At 38.3% G+C, this 24,842-nt stretch overlaps 1 protein-coding gene across 1 annotated transcript in view; it reads left to right on the top strand.

Moving 5' to 3' along the window:
- The window catches only part of fcho1 (FCH and mu domain containing endocytic adaptor 1), a 65,526-nt gene that overhangs the window by 17,656 nt on the left and 23,028 nt on the right, over nt 1–24,842 (top strand). Inside the window, exons 3-11 of the mRNA XM_062424291.1 lie at nt 13,367–13,458; nt 17,643–17,717; nt 19,165–19,306; nt 19,572–19,724; nt 20,966–21,070; nt 22,606–22,704; nt 23,506–23,602; nt 24,148–24,265; nt 24,387–24,411. Coding sequence (XP_062280275.1) covers nt 13,367–13,458; nt 17,643–17,717; nt 19,165–19,306; nt 19,572–19,724; nt 20,966–21,070; nt 22,606–22,704; nt 23,506–23,602; nt 24,148–24,265; nt 24,387–24,411 — 906 coding nt within the window. The remainder of the gene's footprint in view (nt 1–13,366; nt 13,459–17,642; nt 17,718–19,164; nt 19,307–19,571; nt 19,725–20,965; nt 21,071–22,605; nt 22,705–23,505; nt 23,603–24,147; nt 24,266–24,386; nt 24,412–24,842) is intronic.

The raw sequence follows: 24,842 nt of genomic DNA, 5'->3' as shown, positions 1-24,842 counted from the left end.
ATCATCAGACTACGAAAAGTACTCAGTAATATTTTAGCAGCAGAACTAAACTGTGCTACTCAGAGGTCTGATTCAGACACGGAAATGAGATACAAGTTGGAAAATGATCACATATAACCTATGAATATGTTTGAGGCTCTTAAATACAATAAAATTATTATTTTTTTCTCCTTATTGATCTTGTACAAGAGGCAATATCAAGGAGTAGTAGTTATCTTTGTGTCTTTTTTTCAGTTTCATTTGTTAGTTCTAAAATATTACAATAAAAAGCCAAAGTATTGAAAAGAAGCATTGATATTCATAACTCTTGGTTTGTGGATGTGCATGATGAATTTTTCAATAGATAGGTAATATAATAGGCTCAGTAAATGTAGCTGTTAATATACTTGTACAGACCTGGACTTTTTTTGCCTACTGAATAGGATCCAGATAATGTGGAACATAGATTTAGAGCTGCAATAATAAATAATCAATTTAAAGAAAAGAAAAACTATTGTGCTAATCCATTGATTGTTTAGGTAATTTTATAGCAAAAAATGCCAAAGCTTTGATGATTCCAGGTTTGTGTCTTTTCTTGGTTTAACACAGGTAAATTGAATATGTTCAGTTCATTGGACAAAAAAACACATTTAATGATGTCATCTTGTGCTCTATGATATTGTGGTGTACATAATTTATTGTTATCTGATGTTTCATAGATCAAACGAATAATCGATTAATTAAGACACTAACGGTCAGACTTTAAATTGATAATGACAGCAGTTGTTACTTGCAGCCCTATTTGTGAATATACTAGCACACAAGCAGGTCTGCAGGCAGGGAGTCAAGGAGAAAAGCAAAAAAAATAGAAAGAAAGAAAAGAAAATAACAAGGTAAATTGGAGCGATGTGGCAGAGGAGGAAGCAGACAGGAAGCAGCGCAGCAGAATTTCAGCCGGACGCAACCAGCAGTCAGGAAAAGAAGGTTGGAGAACTGCTGTGCTTCTGCATCAAAGAATACATTTTAGGCTTTGTCACAGTGCCTGCGTCAGCGATTGGCTCGATAACTAACAGCTAATATTATGTGTAATTTGTGGGTCTGCAAGTATGCATAATTGTGTTTCCCACCCAGCCTGCTTTCAGACACAAATAGCCATGTAAAACAAATCAGCCCTTTAGTTAATTAGCCAGCACAGCCACAAGGGAAGAAGTCACACGCACAGAGGCTCGTCTTGTATGGCTTAAGAACATTCGCAACCGCTCACAAAGCGTCCTCATAGCTTGCTGTTCTTTCCCAATAACTATATAAGAGCTGTGCTCATGGTCCACAGGGGGAAACCCATCAGCTATGATTAAGTACATCCTTGTTAAATTAAAGCAATGTTAAGCCGTGGGTAAAGAATTTAATTCACTATAAGGATTGGTGCCGCTTAGATATTCTAGGAATTTAGCAAAATTTCACTTTTTGGAAAGCTGTTATGCATTACAGCAGAATTTCACCATCAGAGATGATTATAAAGGTCACTTAACTCTTCTTTGAGCTGGTCTAGTTTAACCATGCACAGTGTGCAAATTATCAGAGCTGGGGCCTCATGGACCTCAAAAACCCCAGCGTCACTGAAGACATTTAGTTTGAGCCATTTGTATCATATTACAATTGCACCAATGGGAATATGGACAGCAAAAACCACCATATAAACTGAAATAATACTTTAAAGGCTTTAGGCTGCCACTGGGAATGTGTGATATGATAATATATATCATGCAACGTGAGAAAAACAACTATTGTTTCATATTTTGCTCTATTGTTTATATCGTTGTGACGCAAATCACACTCTTTACAGCAGTATTTTCACCTTTTGTGAGGATTACATTGCGAAATTATTCTACATTCTATTATTCTGCTTTTTACTCGTGAAATTTTTATTGCACTTACAGTAACGTAATTAGTTTATTTGTCATCAAAGAGTAGTTGAGACTGTAGAGACCATCATCATTTATGTCATTCACCAGATTTATGTGCACGTGTTTATTTACAGCTCAGTGTCTCTGCTGCGTTTTGTTGTCATTTATGGTCGAGCTGCTCTCAAGGGAGTCTGATCAATGCTGCGTCTTTATTCCTCCTCGCTGTTCTGTATAAAAGATCCGGACACAGAATGGGGGGGGGGGGGGCAGGGCAGAGGTAGTCACAGAGCCGGACCAACAGCGACATGGAGGGTACGGAGCCAACTATTTATTCAGTTAATTAAAATGTGCTATATCGAGATAAGTATGGTTATCTGGATCTGAAATGATCTATATTGGGATATGAGATTTTGGTCAGCCCAGCCTTAGCAGCCCCTGTATTTTTTTTTTTTTTTTAATTTAAGGTCCTGACTTGTAGATGGGCCTTTTGTCAAAATCTAGTTTTATAACCTACTAAAAACTAAAAACGGAAACACACAGCAAAAAGGGAATAGTATACCAGAAATCTTATAACGCTGCACTGTGTAATTTGCCTTGAAATGTACCTGATGTGTTCTTGAAGGCAGCCGGATTCATACACGATTCAAACTAACAGGGTCAGCAGCTCAAATTAGCCGGGGGGCTCCCCAGTGGGTCAACAGCTCTGGTTCTTGTAATGTCATACATATATCATTATGCTGCTATACTTAGTCCCCTTTTTGGGTTGAATTTGTCATAACCCTCCACTGTTTGGTCACGCCCTTTTTTTGCAAACAAAGCAGTAAACCACAGATTCTATCCGACACAGATAAGACCCACAGTTAGGGAAGATGCTCTGGTGTGAGCTGAGAGAGTCTTATTTTGGTTAATCAAGAGCGGTGATGAGTCAGTGTCCGTTGGGAAAAGGGAGGTCAGACCACAGATTTATGGATTGTGTACACAGTGCGAGATACTTACTGAGTTTTCGCTTACTAAGTCTCAAATTGCCCCCATTGAAGTGCACAGTCTATGCATTACAAGTTCACTTTATTTTATCTCATTTCTATTTATGGCATCAAGTAGGTTTTATTTTCCATCTTATTTTCCAATAATTTAAAACATTTTTATGTTTATGTTTTTATGTTTTTTAATGTCTTTTTCATGTGAAGCATTTTGAGCATGTCATTTCCTTTGTTGTAAAGCACGTTGAGATGCATTTCTTGTATAAAAGATGCTATACAAATAAAGTTATTATTATTCAATTATTGATCAACAATATTTTTTGTCAGTTTCTAGCTGGTGGAAATGAGACTGCATCACTTTTTGGATTTTCAAATACATTATTAAGGTGACCTTCAGAAAAATCTTTAATAATATTCGTATCTCTTCTCAGAGCAGCCTTAGTTTTCTCATTTCTTCCATAAAACATCCTTGCTATGAGTCTCTGGGATATCCAGAGAGATTTAAATGAACTATTTCAAAGTATTACAGTTTAGGGGTGTAGGGTATACAGTGTTGTCTTCTATCTACTCTGCTTAGAAACGGCTCCTTCTGTGCCTGCAGATACGAGAGTGTGTGCACAGAAACACACACAAACACCGCCCGGTGGGTTTTTATTACTGCCTGCTTTCGCTTTTAATGATGCCAGCGTTACTGCCCTCCCATAACTTTGAGTCATGGGATTTTCTCTCAGGGTGGAGAGCAGTGAACACACACACATACACATGCAAACACACACACACACACACACACACACACACACACACACACACACACACACACACACACACTGCGAAAACCTTTCTCCTTTCCATGTTTCCGTGTCCCTTGCATCTGTCTCTTCTATTATTTTATGTCTTTCATGTTTTCTATCCTCCCTTCCTCTTCCTCTCCTGCCTCCTTTCCTCGCTCTTGTTCTTTCATTCCTTGTGGACCTGTTCTGTGCCGAGCCAGATTAAGAGCCAACACAGATTGATATAAGAGTTCCTATATTTCTGTTCATGTTCCCTGTGTGAAAATACACAGGTGTAGCGACAACCCACAGCATGAAATAATTGTGAACTAAATAGAGTGTAGCTTAGGTTAGGTAGACATTTATCAACAAGAAGATATTTTGACAAATGTTAGAATTAGCTTGTCCCACCCCCCACCCCCCCCCCACCCCCCAGGTATTTCCAGTATTGTCCAGTCGCACTGACTCTAATTTCACTGCACTGATGCAATTAACTAACTAATGAACTCTTCAAAAAGACAAAATGCTCCTGATTCTGGTCTCAAAATATCACAGAGCACACAACATAAAAATATCAGTATCAAATTGGATAATACATGACACACTAAGTTCATCAGAGGATCAGAAGATTTTATGTTTATCACTGAATTTTAAACACTGTTGCATTTGTGTTCATTCTTGAAGAATTGGTTGATAGCAACAAGAAAAAAAAGTGCAATTCATGCGGAAGTCAGAACTTAAAATGACTTTCATTTTATTTGTTAATTATGTTTTATTTATGTCAATATGGGCAGCATAGTCCTGATGCAAGCTACACTGCAATCAATGTCACTCATTACTGATCTCTGATCCATTGTAGGCTCCTGCTGTCATGGACCAGGATGGGTCACTTAACCATGATGGATCAGCCGATAGCAGTACAATCTGATTTTTGTGGTGAATGCATTTTTTGGGGGTATTGTGTAGCTTACAGTATGTGGCACTGAGAGAGAGGGAGGGAGAGCATGCTTTGAGTTTTTCTTGATCTTGGCTGAGAGTGCGAGATCTCTATGATATTAAAGCGTGTGTTCAGACTGTCCTTGGCTTCTTGCTCAGGCTGTTGTCACACCTGCAGATATTAATGCTTAGTACTCAGCCAGCACTTGTGCACAGAAAAAAAAGAAAAACAACCTACATGTAAAATCTGAGTTTATGGCTCATTGATGTGTAAAATCATGTAAGTCCCTGGATTCACTAAAAACAGACATTCCCATTTAGTTATGTGATTTATAAACAATTTCCAGGGAATATAACAACAATCACATAATAATTATACTGTGTTACAAGAAAAGGCGGAGACCCTCCTATGTTGCCCATCTTTGCTGCTTCAGTACAAAACAGGCAAATAAAACATCTTTAGACTTGCAGGGATGAAGTTTTCTGACCTATGCAGCAAATTGGTTTGGAGCCAGCAGTGATGACAGGCTGCTGTTGCTACCTGCTCCTGATGTTATTGACACCTCTCTGCTGTGGGACTGTTCATTCTGCTCAAACTGCTCCGTAAGCAGAAAAAGTTTCAGTGAGTCAGCTAAACTCACAACCGCACTGACAGAGCGGTCAGTCAGCTGGCTGCGTGGTTTGGTGAAATAGTGTCTGACACAGAGGTTGTAGCTGTTTGATATATAATACTGTGTGCTGTACAAAACTGGATCGTATACAATCTGTATTTGAAAGATCAATTTGTGGCTTGGCAGAAACTGCTTCGAAAGAAAGTAAATTTGATGAAAGACTGAAACTAATATAGCTGACTTAATTTGGTATCCAAGTCATATGTATGTATAAACATGAATGATACATAGAGCTGCAAGTATTCATTTATAAATCAACTAGTTTATTGTCAGAAAATCAATCGCCAAGTTTCTGCTAATTGATTACATTTTTAAGAGAAAATGCCAAAATTCTCCTCTTCCAACTTCTTTAATTTGAGTATTTCCTGATTTATTTTAGTCTTTTATGACAACAAAACTTGAATATCTTTGGATTATGGACTTTTGGTTAGGACAAAACGAGACATTTAAGGTTGTTTATTTGGCAGTTGTAGCCATTTTCTGACATTGTATAGACCAAACAACTAATTGATTAGTCTAGATAATAACTAGCAGATCATATAATCTATAATGAAAATAGTCTTTAGTTGCAGCCATAGATGTGTTCAAAACCACCAGCAGAAATTTAAAAAATAATGTATTTTTGTGCTCTTATATGTAGCAGACACCTGCAACATATCTAAGTTTGTAATGCTAAAAGATACATCATCTCCTTCATAGTACATATCATCCAAACAATAGTGTAAAGAATTTGTTCAGGCCAAAAATCCTCTGCATTGGGTGCAGCTTGAATGCAAGATTAGTCAGTGAAATTCAGATCTCAACACTCCCCTGATCTCTAGAGGCTACTTATTTTTATTCCTGCAGGAGATATGAGAAAAGTGCAAACATGAAGAAGCTGAATTCGAAACAGGAAATTTGCAGAAAACAAAAACAACTGTCTTATGTCATGCAGGAAATTTAACCGTCTGACGTGCAGTCAGATCTGAACTTCTACAGTCACCTGAAAACAAGTATTGAAGGCCTGCAGTGTGAATATGGCCCTTGTACATGTTTTTGACTGTTGTTGTCTTAACATACACGTCACAGTCTGATATTTGTTACGACCTGAGCTGTTTCATTTTTCACCTTTTTCCTCTGTTGTGCTGCAGCTCAGTACCTTTTTTAATTTAGTTTAAAAGGACCATATTACAGTGCAGGAATGTCCTCAGACACCGGATCCCCTCAGGCTCAGACTGTAATGGCAGAGTTGAACAATAGCCAGAACTAAAGACAGAGCTCTGAACATTGCCAGAGAATGAAGAAAGTGTATTAGAAAGCCTGAGCCAAGCAGAGCAACACCACACTCACTTTACTGGGTACACATGTTCAAATTGCAAAAAACAAAAGCAGAAATCTAGAGTGAGCAACTTGGTACACTAGAGAGTGGTTGGTGTTGTAGATAAACTGCATGTCATATTGCTGATATCACAGAGCAATGCATTCTGCAGTGACTAAGCGTCTTGTGAATTATTTTAGTTTCCGATTCAGTGCAGTTAGTTAGATTAAAGGGCATCAACACCAGTGAACATATTTCATGTACATGCACGTATGCCCTTCAAAATCAAACGGGTTGCACAGCTTTTCTTGAATATCCTACGTTTATTCCCATATGATTCCTTAAAAGAGCCGTTCAACCTGTTTTAATAATGTAATTTTGATATGTTAGTGCTTGCACCTCGCTTTGTGTGTGTGTGTTCTCAGGGTTGGACAGTACATCCAGTCCTAACACACAATCCATTGGGTGAGGTTTCTTTTTGTACCATCCAGCACCACCTTTAGTTTTTTGTAGATGCTCTCTTTTTTTTAAATGTTTGAATAGATTTTCATGCTTAAAATTGATTCAAATTAAGATTTTGGTTTATATCTCCGGATAAACTTAATGTATCGAACACCCATCATATATTTAAGTGAAAATCAAAAGTGAAGAACAACAACATTGTTGAAAAGTGCATTCATCCAGTCAAGTGTAAGATGTGTTCATGTTAATGTCAGCTGTTAATCATTTATTTTCAGGTTTTTCAAAAGCTAATGCTTATCGAGCCACACCCTGCCACAATGAGCTAAGATAAAAAGGGGTGCTGTTGATGGTTCATGTTTAAGAGACAGTTTTTCTGACATAACCTTTTTGCACCTCGCTGTTAAAAGTTAAGGATTCTGTTCACATGCAGCTTTTTGCCTCATCGTCCCTCTCTGTCTGTGCTTTTGTGGTTGACAGCACAACTTTGTGAATTAAGACAAACACACAGAGGAAGATCTCATATTTGTTGTGGTGAAGCAGCTGTGAAGCGGGCCCTGCAGATCAGAATTTAGTTCAGACCAGGTTTTTCCTCGCTCTCTGTAATTAGTTTCGTACGTGCCTGAGGGGGAGTCTGAGGATGCATCTAATTAGAATCAAGTGAGAGCATTTACATAGGCCAAACTCTGGAGATACATAAAACACACACAGTTTTCAAACAGACACACAAACACAAACAAGTGAAGCGATGATTGAGGTAAAATGTGTCCTGTGACTGACGTGGTGAAGAATGAAGACATATCTTGTGTTTCTGTTCTATTAATGATCCAAAATAGCAGCATAAATATGAGGATTTGGTAGACAGGTGTGTGAAAAAGCTTTTAAGCCTCGTTCTGTTTACAAATCCCTACAGTGAAGCATTAACAAGCTCTCTGTTGAAACCACAAAATTCACCAAAACAAAATGTTGAGTTTCAGATAACCTGTCGCACATTATTCCTACAGCTTATAAGAACAGTTTTCCACCTTTTGAGACTTCTTAATTAATTGATCAAACATATTATATTTAACTTAAATGTAGGTATATTAAGTAGGGCCTGACTGATACTGGACTTTTAGGGCCAATACTGATATTAGGGATTTAAAAAATTGCAATAATATATTATCCAATAAACTGATACATACAGACTTTACAGACACATATTTTGCAATGATCCCTCAAATGTTAAACACTTGTGACAGATATTATTGGATGCATATTTTACAATTTAACAATAAACTTTATTGTCCAAAAAAAAAAGAAAAGTATATATTAAACTTAAAAAATAAAAAAAATGTTGGCTTTACAACGTTAAGTTTTCAGTTTTCTAACTATTCACCAAGTTTTTTTTCATGCGATTAAAACAATTGATTATCAAACAAATGAAAGAATTGAGTCTCCGCTGCACCTGTACAACCTGCATCGTCTCCACCAGTGAACAGCGCTGAAAGGACTGACCCTTGGCTGAACCTAACTACTGACCCCTGCTAATATGTTTGTTCCTGAAGATCTTTGTATGGTCTTGTATTAGGATTTTTTGTTTTTTGTTTTTTTGCTTTATGAATACTTGGAAGTCAAATACAAAGCATTCTTATGTATTGAGATCTGCTTTGAAACCTGAGAATGAACAAAAATCAGCTGCTCTTAAAGTCCGTAGAGTTAAACAGCCCTGATCACCATTTACCACTTTGAGAAAAGGAGGCTTAAACCAGCGCTCCTATAAGCCTTTAACAGTGCAACGCTGGTGAGAGATAAAATAATTCCCTTGCTACTTACCATCCCCCTTAACAAATTTGAGAAGATCCACAGTTCGTAGTAAGTCTTAAGTCTTCATGAGAAAGTTGTGCTTGTATTGCCCCACAAAGATTTTACACCTCCTCGTACACCCCCCCCCCCCCCCCCCCACACCCCACACTTCCATTCTTCTTCTTCTCCTCTCCCATCATTCCCCTCATTGTAATGGTAATGAGCTCCATCGTGCGTAACCAAAATGGTCAAGTTAATTGATGAAAAAGAGATCAGCAAGAGGCGAGAGAAGAGGGGGTTTGCATATATCAGACGTGAAGGATTTTCATTCACCGAAGGCTCGAGGAATACATTACGCCACTTGAAGACACTTGAAGAGGAGGACTGTGGCTCTCGTGTAATGTGCGAGGCGATTGCTTAGCATGACTCAACATCTGCAAGTATCGTTTCACATCTGTTTGCGCAATCAAGACTCTGCACACCTAAACACGCACGAGTGTGTATCATTTATTTTTGTTGCACCTGCAGAAGTCAGAGCCAAACAACGAGACGGGGCTTTTTGAACTGGAGCAAGATATGATATTTTAAATTAATCCTAAATCTACCAACCGCTTAGTGATTGTTTTTAAATGATAAATCGTACAATGAATCCCAGAATGAAAGCACCAAAACCAACAATGGTTTAGTCTATCTCTCAATACTTTCAGGCTTTTATACCTTTGCTGTGGCTCTCAGCCCCAAGTCTGTTCATTCCCATTGAACATTCAAGAAGAACATTTGTATTTGTTGTAGATTATTTTCAGCCAGGGCACAAAATGAGCACCAGCCACCATCCAAATATTGGTAAAATATGTAAGTTGATGGTAGATTTGCTTTACTAACCAGCCAAAAATAAAATGTTAATCTATTTAGAGGCTGGTAAAATTTGAATGTTCACTAGAGAATTGGCCAGTGGACAAAAAAGCTTATTTTTCACTGTTTTCAGCCACGGATTTCGTGCGTTAACAAGTATTTCTGGCAATCAGAACAGTGTATACAGGATATATTCGAAATAATCTACAAATAAAATACAGTCCCTATGTCCAGTGTAACAGCATGGTTCTTTTATGTGCCCTTTTAGTCAGAAACACATCATACACTCATCACACAAGTGCTGCAGCAGCTCCAGCCTTTTAACATAACATGTCATTACATTCATTTAGCAGATACTTTTGTCCACAGTGACTTGTATTTTTTTTTCTAGACACATAAGGAGCAATTTGTGGTTGAGCATCTAGCTTAGTTTGGGATTAAATTGATGGCAAACCTGCTCTACCGCCTGAGCTACACTGACCGACATGAACCCAGAAAAGTGTATTTTGAACACAATGCCAATACATCATCCTTCAGTATAATGTCTGCTGTGAACTACACAGTGCAGGACAAATAAACCGAGTGAACGCAGGATATTGTAATCGCCCTCCAAGCTTTCACTCCTCAGCACTTGATCCATCAGTCCTCACTTGAAGAAATAATTTGGACAGCTGTAGCTCTTTAGGAAATGTTGGCCACTGAACGACAGCACTAAATGAGTCACTCCCTTGAAAGCTACAACAAAGCAATGAAAGTTAAAACACCACAACAGATAGCTGACTCTGAAAGATAAGAGAATAATGTAAAGTGACGAAACAATGATGCACCTAGTAGAGAGTGTGAAAAAAAGCTGCTTTTAATAAGAAAGAAGAAAGAAGAAAATTTGACTTTAGTGGCTTTAAATGTTACATCAGCAACGACAAGTCATCAAATACAAACTACTTCATGTCAAGTAATGATGGTGGAGTCATTGTGAGCAGTTCAGCAAAGTCCTGAGTAAATATTAGAACATTTACAAAAGTAAATTTAATGTATAATAATTTAAAGTACCGCTGCTATAAAATTGTGACATATCGCTCGAGGCACTGTGCGCTCATATTTGCTTTTTCAAATATTCAAGGCGTCTTACTGATGTTAATAATTATCAAACACTGTGCTGGCATAGTCTGCGGCTGGCTGACGAGTTGTATTTGCATACAGCCGACACACTAGCCTGCTAGCAGTGTCGGACAGGTGCTATGTGTTTCTAGGCTTAGACGGGCAGCTCACCTTTCTGTGGCGAGGGTAGGGTTTCAACAAAAGACGCCCTCCAACTGCAGGACACAAAACCAAGAGAGAGTAATGGTCACAGTTTTAAATAGAGTAGACCCCTGCTAATAATCAACACAATACCACCTACAGAAGGCCCACCCCCCCCATTTCTAACAGGCATTCAACTTATTGTGTAACATTTAAACATATTCTTTGTTAAGAAATGAAGATTATGGGCCTGAATGTTGATAATATAGAAAATGACTCATACTGTGTTGAGTCATATTCAGTCAGTCTGATTATAACTCTTACCTCAGTCTCTTTAAACTCAAATGATCTTTTGTTTCAGGGTGATGTAACTCGCCTCACTACAACTGCAATGTTTAAAAAGACACATTTTTCGAAATGTTTTTATAACACAATTTAAAAAAAAAAAAAAAAGTTAACAATTAGAGAAATGTCATCTAGTTTCTATTACAGCCATACTGATATATTAGAGTCTAAAAGGTAAAATAAAAACTTTTTTTCACATCAGTGGTATCTAGCCATGCAGTTAAATCTTTATTAGCTGAAGTTTTTGAGTTAGAACTCTTAATCAGTTTTATTTTGCGGTGTAGACAGTACTGAAAAAAGTGAAGTTTGAAAAACTCCAACATGACTCTCCAGAAACAAAGTCCTGGTTAGTCAGAGTGATTCAACTTTTAGTGGAAATGTCTCATCATGTTTTTCTGTGTTGACTTTTTCAGTGTGAATGTACTGACCAGAAATTTGGAACATTCGTCTCAGAAGATGCAGAAGATGTTATCCTAACATTTTTATGATTTTGTAGTTAGTTCAACACATCCCTTCATATATTTAGTCCAGATGCAGGATACATGAATCAATGAAGTAAAAATGGACATTGTTAAAACAGAGTTTGATGGTCTGAGGATAGTGGATGTGTACTGCTATACAGATTATAAACCCCCATGAGGAAGATTTGTGATATTAGGCCTTACAAATAAAATTGACCTGACCTGACTTCAAACAGTCGTTTAAAGCTCCTAAAGGTTTATCGGGCTGAGAAAATGCAAGTTTTTTTAGTTTTTAGTTTTAAAAATCTTACTGGCATCACCATTCAGTGTGCGAATACTCCCGATTATTTGTTTTCTTCCAGTGTGGGGGAAGAAGAAACAAATTCGAGTGAAAGTGACAGAATAAGGCTGATGTCAGCAGTGAAGCCTCAGCGGCAGAGCTTGCTGGTTGTTTTCTGTCAGGTCTGGCATGGATGAGCTGATGCGTCACCAAACCTGTCCGAGACGCCTGGTGCTGGCTGCGAGGTAGACCTCCCAAAACAACCACAACACTGTTTCTTTTCTTGACCACTGGGAGTCGAGCGTGTGTGTGTGTGTGTGTGTGTGTGTGTGTGTGTGTGTGTGTGTGTGTGTGTGTGTGGGGCCCTTCCTTGGCATTCCAGCCATTCCCCTGGTACCTGAGAATTGGTCTGTTCTTCTGAGACAGGGTATTTTTAGGTCCTGGGAAGCAGCTGTCTGTCTCTTAGTGTGAACAGGCAGCCGTCTGTCAACAGAAAAATGTGTCTCAAGAAACAACACAGGCATTTTGTAGTGATGCCGCCTCAGTCGGACACTTTGCTGGATTACAAAGACTTAAAATAAACCAGGTGTAGGTTTGTGCTGTTGCAGCAGTAGTGTGAGGTGATGTCACAGATGTGTTAAAACTGCTTAGCTGCAAGGTAGGCAAACTCTTTTCTCAACAACATCCCAGCTCTGTGGTTTTCTCACATTTTATTAAAATCGAGTCATGTCGGGCCGTGAGGTTTGTGCGCTTGACAGATGAACCGAAAATAGTGAGATGCGTTCCAGTGGAGAGCTGCAGCAATTCGGGGCTCCGTATGCAAAATATCAGCAAGAACCGCAACTCTCGGGTTTGTCCCACCAAATGTCACCACAGCCGTTGTTTAAAGCAAAAATAACAAAATGCCAAATACTCTAAAGGTCAGAAGAGAGGAATATAATTGGTTGCTTTAGCTTTTTCTTATGTTTGCCAAACTGACATTTAGACAGTGATGTGTTTTTGTATCTGAAACCAAACCAGCCGAGCATTTTGACACCGAATAAAAATGACGGCTTAGACCAACTCTGAAAAACTTTTAAAATGTATGAAAACACCTAAATGAAACACAGACAACAGTAATAGTATATGAACAAAACTGGTAGTTTGGTTAATAATAAGCAAATAGAACTGATTTCCATGATCTGTTGTAGTGCCTGTAAATTGTTTCCAACTCTAAAAATAATCAAAAGCTGATTTACTCTGCCCCTAAATGTCTGTTTGGGTTAACCTCTGATAGTGTCACTTACAGGAATGTGTTTAAATGAATCAGTGCAACCGTAACCAGCTGACATCACTCTATAACTTGCTGTTTTTCGTTTCGGCGCTAACAGACGGTATGTGCTTGTGTGTTTTATTTGTACGTTTGCAGGGGGAGAAGAATGCCGGCTTTGACGTGCTCTACCACAACATGAAACATGGCCAGCTGGCAACCAAGGAGCTAGCCGAGTTTGTCCGTGAGAGGTAAGGTTTTGTGTGTATTTGTGAATATTTGTGTGGGAAGTGGCGCTAGAGATGGGACGGGTGGAGACATTCTGCCAAGGTTGAGTAAAAACACTCAGAGATTACAAATGAACTGCTTTGGATTTCACATCCTTGCCTGCATCTAACAAGGTGTTCATGATTTATGCTGCGGAGAAGACACTTAAACAAGTCTTTCTTTATCAAAATGCTTCAGTTGCCTCTTTCTGCTCTGACCTTTTACCCCTTGTCCTCACTACTGTGTTACTTTTGAGGTGCACTGTCTCTCAAATGCACACACAAGTCTGAATAGGTGGATTATGTCTGAGCTTTCAGCAGTACAGATGTTTATCTTCCCCCCCCCCCCCGTGCTTCTACTTCTAGGTTTTAAATACTCAATAATCAGTTCTCCGTTATCTCAAATGATCTTTCACCGAACTCCTCCCACGAACAGAAATTCTCCTAACATAGCGTAGCAACTGTAAGAAGTTATGCAGACCTGTCAAACTTTGGCTTTTTCCAAATGTTAAAGTGGTGCACACAGGACTTAAGAATCATACTCAACATTCAAAGAGAAAATGTCCCTGTTGAATTTCTGCCCTCGGAGCTTGGAGCACTCCATTATGTCTACCGACGTCAAATGCGAATGATTATAACACGGCTGACTTTGAGAAATTCGTATTCTGGAAAGCAGCATATGAATATCTGTGTCATCAGAGCTTAATTGAATACATTAAGGTTAGGTTATGGCACATAATATTTTACATCAGTCTGGTCAGCAAATTACACTCAATAGCCCACGTAGGACCGTTATCATGTCATGTTTCTCATAGCCTACGTCATTCACTAATAAAGCCTAACTAAGCAGGATTGATCATGAAAGTCTGATTCATTCTGCACCATTGAAAGCTACTGTGGATGCTGCTATATTGACTGACTTAAAAGTATCTGCTTCTCAGTGAAGTGGGGGTGCAAGAAATTGCCCCAAGTTTCCAGAGTCAGAGCCCTTCATTCATACTATTTCATGTAGGAGGTTTGAAATGTTCAAGTTCTAAGTTGTCTGGATCAAAGCTTTAATCTTTTATCCTGAAACAATGAGAGTGAAAACATACAATTTGAAAATAGGATCAGTAAAGGATAAATCTAACCTCTTGTCTTGCTTATCCATGTAAGTGAAGCAACCAAATAGAGTTATGCTAGAATGAAACAACAGTCTGATTACATCTTATTTTTTGCTTTCACTAGCTCTAACAATACTGCTCCTTTATTTCAGTGTCTTCTACACGGATCAACATACCATCATGTATGTAGCCATCAAATGTATATGAAAGACCAACTTAAAAATTAGTCAGCTGGAAATGTTAAAAGTTGGCCAGAGACAGCATTTACAACCTTGTCGTTGAGTGAACATTAGTTAAATTAACAACAGCTACATCTAATAAATGTCTGCAGTTTCCGACAAGAAATGAAAAATGTGCCTTTGTCTGCATCTGTCTGGAATCAAGGATCCATTGTTTTAAAAATGACCAGGAATGTTGATGGTAAATCTGCCTCCATTATCATTGTAAATTGCATATATGCTGTGTGAGAATTGAAAGTGTGACAGGCGCAACGACATTAACTGAGGGAGGTGGTACCCAATTAAAAGTGTCTTCTCAAATTGGGTAGTTTGTTATATTAAATACTCCATCTACTAATTACTGATTAGCAGCCAGTAAATTGAGGGGAGTAATGAGGTTCCCACAGGAGTTTGTGCTCTCGCAGCTGGAAGTTAGCACACAGAGCGCTTTGTCGGACCAGTGATATAATCCTGACATTGATTCAGACGGCCTGTGCACATTCCTTGCGAGGGGAAATTCACTTATCTGCTCGGACAGCAGCAGACAACAAATCAGCAGTCAGGAAATGAAATAGTGGCTCTGTGGGTAAAATAGTGTGTGTGTGATCCCTGAGGACCAGTGAGAGGCAATTGTGTTGATAAATTTCCTGTCTTTCACTGTCCCCACTTTCCTGAAAGGTCATTCTGATATAAGAGACAGTGAAACACACACACAGCTCATAAACTACACTCTCAAGGTTTTCAGCTATTGTCTGTTACATTCACCACCGTCACTGTGGTAATTAATTGAATGAAAACATACCACTACATCGCTGTTAGTGGGGCCTAACAAGAGAGGATAAACTGCAGAGCCCTTTTGATTTTGGGTCATACTGATCAGTCACTTAATCAAATAGTTGGTGAACAGTATCGTGCTTAACCCTTACATACTATTCAGGGTCAACATGGACCCATTTATTTTACATTTGAGAGCTGTAAAAACATCATGTACACATTTCTTGTAGCCTGACTTTTCCTTATGTGACCCAGAATATACAAAAATGGAAATGAAATACATCATTTTTTAAGTTTTTGTGCAGCTGATACACATTTTTATATATGTTAATGTACACATTTGACCTGTGTCTATTAAACAAATTCAAAAATCTGCATTAAAACATGTGAATGTATTCATCATATTCTATAAAATGTTGTCTTGGACTATAAAACACTGATTATGAATGTCTTTTTTCCATAAGCTTAATCAAGCATTTATTAATGACTCGTGGGGAATTTATGAATTTGATTTGGTGTAAATACTAATTGTGAGTCAGAATATGAACAGTATGTTAGAGTTAAAGAATATTTAGATCATGATAGTAGTAATAAATACATATTAGTAATATCTAATAACTTAAATTACTTTTGTCAAGTCAAAATGTTTCAGCTTCACTAATGTGACAATTTGCTGTTTTTAAATTGAATAATTTTGGATACAGAGGGAGTGATAGTTAACATTTTTATCTCAGGAGAGAGTTACAAAATTTAGAATAAAAATCAAAACATCAAGGAGATTTAATTTGCATTGACCTGACAAAAACTAAATAAAGATCGAATGTAAATAGATTATATAGTACTGCGTTTATAAAGTCAGTATGTAAGTAATTTAAATAAACTCTTAGTTAGGCTAAACTTTTGTTCGACATATTTTTGGCTAAATAGTTTAAAAAAAAAAAAATTCTTTAACCTTTATTTATTCAGGGAAGTTTCACTGAGAGGCAACCTCTCATTTACAGCAGTGTCCTGATCACATTTACATAGTTACACACATTCACACCAGCAACCAGTCTGGTCTGCAAGCCACTGGGCAGGTCTACTGGAGGATTTGGGGTTAAGGGCCTTGCTCAAGGGTGCCTCAGTGGCAACAATGAGGGAGGAGCAAGTGCTGTTTTTTCACTTTCCCCACACAGATATATCCAGCTGGTCCAGAGATTAAACAGACAACCTTTTAGTCATGATCTCGCTTCTCTAACCTGAATGACTGCCACATTTATATGATTAAATTAACAATTAACTGTTGAAATATAAAAAAGGTAAAACAAACAGAATAAATATATGAAAATAAATATAAATTAACAATGAAAACAAGTTCCAGCCTTTGTAAGCTTTACTTTTGACCCAGTTTGAGCACAAACACAGATCAGCAGTATGTTTGTGTGTTTACGACTCTCGGTCCTCCTCAGTTGCAAGTCGCTCTGTTCCCCCCTCAGGATATTTGGATCAATGTTCCTTCCTGCTTTCTCTTCGGGGTCTACAGATGGCTATTAAAGTTTTATGCTGAGCCTCGTGAAACAAGTCCATTTATCATTTAAATGTGGCTTATTGCAACATTTACCCAACACAGACGAAAATAAATCTTTATCTCACTGACTGTACTGGTGGATGCCCAACGTTTGGGCCAAAGTAAGCTATAGATAGAGAACGTAACATATGAGGCCATTAGCGGTGGCAATTGGGTTGTGAGGAAGTACTATTGGAGTGCATTATATTCGCCGGTCTCATGGCGATTTAGGATAATTCACTTTTTAAAGAATGCATAAAACATTACTCTTCCTGTCGAGTTCCTGGCAGCTCAGACTTCAGTAGAGAAACAAGAAAAAAGAGGCGTAATTCTTCTGTCCTCCTGCGCACACACACACACACACACACACACACACACACACACACACACACACACACACACACACACACACACACATATATAAAGTATTAACAGTTAATAGGTTTGAAATGTATTCATGCATGATTTTCAGGTTTCCTCAGGGCTGCCCTAAAAATGAGTCATGTTTTTGTGTGTTTGTTGTTCCAGGGCTGCCATCGAGGAGACCTACTCCAAATCGATGAGCAAACTGTCTAAGATGGCCAGCAATGGAAGTCCACAGGGGTGAGTGCCATCTATCTGCTAAAGGAATGAACCTCTGTCTGTGTGACTGTATATCTGCAGACAAAGCACAAATCTTAAGAGCCAACATACCCACTCAAATCTGAACTGAAGGCACAAAAAACAGGAATGATATAAGAGCCCAAAATGATCAAACCACTTTATTTTAGGATGCAGGTTATTCCATTTTTAAATGGAACTTAGTACTTAGCCTATTATTTATATCATCTGTGTATAATAGAGTTTTAGTTTCTTTCATGTTGTTGGTGTATATACTCATTCACACCTCACATCAACTGCATACATTTTTTTATGTGTTGAAGAAGCAATCATCCTGTTCTGAACAGGCACTTTTTGGACGGGCACTGCACTCGTCATATAAACACAGGTTCAGGTTCAGGTTCAGGTTCAATCAACACCCGCTCCTCATTCCTCCTCTCGGCGCCTTACAGTAAAATTTACACTGTTGGAAGGTGTTCATTACTGTAATTATATGTGGTCGTCATATGGCTCCATATGAGATATGGATGAGCACCATCTGCATCACCAAATGTTCAGTTACTGTATAAGAAATTCCTCCTTTAGCCTATACAGTATGCTTTAAAATGTTTGATGTATTATTGTCTATAAATTAGTATATAATGTACCTATTGTAGGAATACACAAAGAAGGTAGTATGGACTTTATTTTAAAACATGAAGTCCTGCTAATCGTTTGTTCATTCGTGTTAGTGATGGCGGAACAAGCATGGGAGAGTACATTTGGCCATCTTAAATGGAAATTCAATTGTTCTCTTTTTCATTAAATTTGTTTTAGTTTAATTTAATCAATTTTTTTTAAATTCAGTTTTTATTCTGTTTGATTTGATGTTTGAGATATCTGGTGGTGGCTGAACACAATTGAATCCACAAGGCAACACAGGACAGATGTTTCAATGTATTTTAAATGTTTAACCCAATAATTTAAACCTTATAAACCTTATAGCTATTAAAATGCCGTGCAGAGTTTCCTTCTAATCAGGGATCTTCTGGAACGTTATGGAATATTGTGTGGTATAAATTACTTGGGAAGGTTTTTTTTGTTTTTGTTTTTATAGGAACAAGATTTTTTAAATATAGTTTAAACACACTCAAACTCTGAAACAGTCTTCCTTTTAGAGCTAGAAACATGCTCCTCACTAACAACTTTTATCTCAGGTCTTTAAAATTGCTTTTACCTATAAACTTTTACTATATTATAACCTCATATACAGATGGATTAATGATTGATTGAGTTATTGGTCCTTTTAAAAAAAAAAAAAAATCTGTTTCTAATGACATCTTTTTGTATTATTGTATTGTGTTTTATCATTATTTTTATTGTAAGTCAGTACATTTAAATATATATTTCAACTGCTTTCCTACATTGTAAAACAGTTTTTAACTTTTAGCTTTTGTAAACTGTTTTCCAGGACGTTTGCTCCCATGTGGGACGTTTTCAGGGTGTCTTCAGACAAACTGGCCCTCTGCCATCTTGAGCTGATGAGAAAGATGAACGATCTCATCCGGGACATCAACAAGTACGGAGATGAGCAGGTCAAAATTCACCGCAAGGTACGTAAGCAGGATAAGAAACTGGCAGATTATTGCGTCTGTGTGTGTCTCAGTGGACGTATATACGTATATTTCCTTGTTGGTTGCCCTACATCGAGCCTCTGTGCTCCTGATCTAATTTATCTGACAGAAAATCCACTTACTGTCCTCTACCTTCATCGTAATTGCTGCATTCACCCTAAAGTATCAAATACAATGATGATCTGTACTGTGTGTCCATATGTGTGTGTGTGTGTCTCTGTGTGTCTGTGTGTGTGTAACCCAGACGAAGGAGGAGATGGTGGGGACAGTGGAGGCTGTGCAGGCACTACAGGTTCAGAGCGGTCACCTTCAGAAGTCCAAAGAGGGTTACCACGCTAAGTGTTTGGAGCTGGACCGGCTCAGGAAGGAAGGAGCTCCGCAGAAGGAACTGGAGAAAGTTAGCCTCAAGCTTTTTTCTATTTTCAGGATTGTTTTGATTAAAGAACTGAAGAACAGATGATTTGTCCTATAAATCAAATTAATTTGTGCGGGGTTCACCCAAAAGGAGGAAAAAAAGACAAACTATTATTTCTTTTCCCACTTACCTCTAGTGGTATCTATCCATTTGATCAGTTTGTTTTTTATTTGTTCAGCTTTTGAGATTTCTGCTTTCACTCTGATACAGTTGAAGTGAATGTAATTTTGCTTGTGAGGCTCAAAGCATTCAAGAATAACACTTCAAATATTAAACAGTATCATCTTTCTCCAAACAACGTCACGGTTACTTTTGGATAGTCAACAAACTTTACTGTGAACAGCTTTCATTGGAGCTACTTTCTACTCACTACATTACATATTTGAAAACTTTTAGCAGCATTCTATTTATTCTGCATTTTTGTGTAATCTGACACTTTAAACCAAAAACGGTGCTGATTTTAGATTAGAATCATTGTTGAGCAAGATGCAAGATCAGTCCTTTTATTTATTTTTATGGCAACAAACATAATGTTAGTCCCAGTGAACATGAGCCAAGCTGCTTTTTTTGCTGACTTTAATTTGACTTAATTTGATTATGACATTAGTTTTTAAATATACCATTTCACGAGTAAAACCCTGTGATTGGGATTTGCATTGATAAAGTGAAAGAGTTGAGTTTTAAAACAAATACTTTCTATATTTATGTCTCAAATTCTGTCATAAATCAACAAGAAGGATATATGTAATAGAGCTTGAATTTGTGTTTAAAAGTATAGTAGACTGAGTAGATGATACGAACTAGAACCTAAAAGGCTCAGTGTCTTTTATCAGTATACATGAATAAGCTTAGGAATGTCAGGTTATTATCTTATACTTATTTATGTGACCCAAAAATGCGTCATACACCGGTTTCTCACTGGTTTCTCGTGGTTCCCTCTTAGAACAAGAGTGTCTGTTAGGTTGAGGTTAAATGAATTAGTCTCTTCCCAGCTTGCTATCATTGAAAACAACATTTTTCAACTGCTCTGCTCTTAGACATCCACTCTGTGAATAAATTGCTGCTCCTGTTTTCAAGGTATACTGAATGGAGTAATTATAATTATGGGGAAGAAATCATTCCCATTCACTAACTGAGCTATTCATTTTTTTAAATTCCAGGTTTGTGAATGAGTGTCAGAGTCTAAAGGCCATTATTTCCCTTTTCCTTCTCTTTCTCACTAGGCGGAGCTGAAGTCTAAGAAAGCGGCTGAGTCATTTGCGTTGTGCATCGAGAAGTACAACCGTGTGGGAGGAGAGTTTGAGCAGAAGATGAGCGAGTCTGCTCAGGTCAGCGCCGACTCCAGCTGGGCCGAGGGCCATTTTATTACTTTTATCTGCCTCTCCCACTTTCTGATGTGTTGTTCTGTGTATTTGTTTTTTCATCTCTCTTCCTGACTCATCCTCATCATTTATTATCCTACATCATACCTTCCCCAAAAATGGAAACCTCAACCCCTGACTCCTAAACACCCACCTGCTCGCTCACACATGCACATCCTGCACCCCGCTCATTACCTTTAATCACTGCCTCCACACTTCCATAGTTACTGCTGCTGTTTCCATGGAAATCTTCAACAAACCCCAATGAATGCTTCTGTATTTTACATTTGAAATGATGACTGGAATCCTTGTGACCAATTATCTCTTATGATAGCTTCGAGGGGGGGAATGTCTGGTCATAATTATGCATGCGTCTGCACTACCTGGGAGGAAAAACATGTGTCAAAAGATTCAAAAAGAACCAAATGTCAGCAGATCAATAAATAAAATCCAGCATAAAACTAGAGAAGATTACTAGATAAATGCTCCAAGATCCTGTTTCAGGAAGAAAGAGGTTCCCACTCGCAGACTTTTCCAGATGTAAGAGTTTGCAATAAAACCTGGAGCAGTACCACGGAGCAGGTGGGAATGAAGTGTTCATTCGAGCGCTGACAGAAGTTGCCAAAAGAGCAGAGACTGTTTTACGGTTTCTCTCCATGCCCAGTTAATTGGAGAAAAGATACTGGCTAGCTCAGCTCACTTCTTTAACAAAAGCCAATGCCCCTATATCAAGACAATTTGCCTGAACCAGACAGCGACAAATTAGTTGGCTGAATAAAAAGCCGGATCAAACTTAAACGCTAAATCCTTTCAAATTATCACCGTTTTTAACGACCTGGCAAGCGGGTGCCTCCTCTCCTGGCTGACTGCCTCTCTGTAGCTGCTCTTGAATCCTCAGATCTGCTTTAGAGACTAATTTCACTTTATTGCATCTATGTGGAGTTTCAGGTTTCTGTTTTATTGGATTCCGGTTGCTTCTCAGAATCCTGAAACTGATATTTGCATGCAGAGGCAGTAAACAGTGAAAGCTACATTTCCTTTTTTTCCTGTCTTTTCTTTTTAAAAACACATTCAGGACCAAGAAAAAAACACACTAAACCAGTCAAATGTTCATATCCCATATATCACCAGGTCTAACAAGATATTTTGATTAGACATAAACAAGACATTAAAAGGTACAAAATGGTGCTTGTGATAAACAAGTTAATTGCACTATTATGTAGAAAACCAGTGTAATTACTGGGTAAGTTGCATCTCTTTGCCGCCTCGTAAAAACCTTTTAAAATGTATTATTTTGTCAGCAAAATATGAGGAAGGAGCAGCTGCATTTAGATGTTATTCAGTGGGATTTGAAAGGATATGATTAGTACAGAAGGTCAGAAAGATGTCAGCCCACAGAGAAAGTTAAATTAACCTCCAGCGTTTTTAATTTTTTATATTATAACTTGTTTGTTTGTACATGCATGTTTGTTTGAATTTGTTGTTTGCTTGTGTGTGTGCAGAAGTTTCAGGAAATTGAGGAGACCAACCTGCGGCAGATGAAACAGCTCATCAAAGGTTACTCCCACTCCATAGAAGATACCCACGTTCAGGTTGGACAGGTATGTTGGAGCCGAAAGTAAATCCTGCTTTGATGACTTACTTGGCGTTAACAGGAGAGAGTTTTTTTTTCTTTTCTTTTTTTTTGTTTTCATGTTTTTTATTACAGTATCTAAAATTATTAATGGAGTCTTCCTCTGTACATATACAGGACCTTGAAGTAGAACTGATCTGGTGTCACTACTGAGTCTTTTTTTCATCTTTAAGCTTTCCTTGTTTAGTGTGATTTCTTGGCACAAAAATGGCACCGTTGTCAGATTGTCAGATTTTTGCAACTGTGAACTTACTACATGTTTACAATCCTGTGTATATGTAATCTGTTCTCAGGTCTTAACCAGGTAACTTTTGCATGATTGATTATGTTTGGTAACAAAGAAGTACCTACTGCTTGTAGATATTAGAAATTCAAGTGAAATGGTTAAAAAGTTTTCACCATGGTTAATCATTCTCTGGGATTTCAATTTAAAGTCACCATAAACATCCACCAGGACCCCAACATGTACTGACGTTAAAGGATGTTATGTACAACTCATCACTTCATGTGCGGCACTATAATCAATGATCTGACCACAGATCAAAACAAACTCATATTTCTCATATTTGAAGCTAAATGTGATGTCACATCCTGTTGGATTCAACTACAGCACTGGAAAAAAATGTAAAACTTTATATTTTACAATGAAGAAAGTTATCACTTTAGAGCTTTAGTAACAAAGAGTCATTTTTATGGCTCCTTTCTGATATTACATGCTTTATTATCTTTTTATAGGGCTCAATAATCATTCTGCTCTTCTCTGCCGCAGGTGCACGAGGAATTCAAGCAGAATGTGGAAAACATTGGCATCGATAACCTGATCCAGAAATTTGCAGAGCTGAAGGGCACGGGCAAAGACCGGCCAGGTACACTGAGCTCACCCGGATGAAAGAATGAACACACAACTACAGCAGCCTACATACAATAAAAATAAGAAACCACCCACACTGGAAACAGCATTGTGGAGGCTGTATAATTCATAGTGACAGTAGTACGTTGTATGTGTGTGTGTGGGTATGACTTAAGCCACTTTCGGGGACACAAACCAGACTTATCACCAATTGATTGGGGATAGCTTGTGCTTCCCCAATTGGTAAAACACTGTTTTTTGTGTCAGTGGTTAAGGTTAGGATTAGGTTAAGTCTCCAGGAAATGAATGTAAGTCTATGTAAATACTCCAAAAGTGACAGAGGTAAGACTGTGTGTGTGTGTGTGTGTGTGTGTGTGTGTGAGTGTGTGAGTGTGTGTGTGTGTGTGTGTGTGTGTGTGTGTGTGTGTGTGTGTGTGTGTGTGTGTGTGTGTGTGTGTGTGTGTGTGTGTGTGTGTGTGTGTGTGTGTGTGTGTGTGTGTGTGTGTGTTTGTGCGTGTTTTGGTTGTTTGTCACTTTTCCTAAACTGCCTGTTGTCTGCAGCTCTCGTTGGTTTTGAGGAGTACATGACAGCTTTGGCACCCGAAGGTGGGAAGAAGAGTCGGACTAAAGCCTTCAGGATCCCCGGCCTGGGCAAGAGGGACAAGGAGCCAGACTCTACGTGAGTGTACACATAAATGCTGAGCTATACAAGCAGCTTCTTTACTACTGGCTGCAGTTTGTTTTATTATTGAGTAATGAAAGCAAAACAACTCCTGTATGTTTTTACATTTTTTTTGCAGAGATTCAGCTGTAACTGAGGCACCGGTGAGTATTTTACATTATTCACACACAACCACTGCAGCTCCAAAACCATTGACTCAGTTAGTCCTGTCTGACTCCTAAAGCCCCAGGTATCCCTCCTGACGGCTGTGGTTAGGACACCTTGTCTACTATGAGGTGTGTGTCTGTGTGTGTGTGTCTGTGTGTGTGTGTGTGTGTCTGTGTGTGTGTGTCTGTGTGTAAGCGTGTGTTTGTTTGTGCACGGACACAGAGGGAAGGTGAGTGGGACTCATGAGTGTGTGATAGTAACGTGACTGATGGTGTGGGGTTTCCCAGGTTATTCCAGTACTTCTAAGAAGAGATCTCTGAGATAATCCAGCTGTCAGAGTGGATGTGCGTAACTGCTTGTGTGTGTGTGTGTGTGTGTGTGTGATTATGTGCCTGCCTATGTGCCAATTGATGTAAGAGAGACTGAG

This window comes from Scomber scombrus, chromosome 8 (assembly GCF_963691925.1).
Source record: "Scomber scombrus chromosome 8, fScoSco1.1, whole genome shotgun sequence".
NCBI classification, from domain to species: domain Eukaryota; kingdom Metazoa; phylum Chordata; class Actinopteri; order Scombriformes; family Scombridae; genus Scomber; species Scomber scombrus.
The sequence above is the reverse complement of the archived record's forward strand: the minus strand, read 5'-3'. Positions and strand labels throughout refer to the sequence as shown.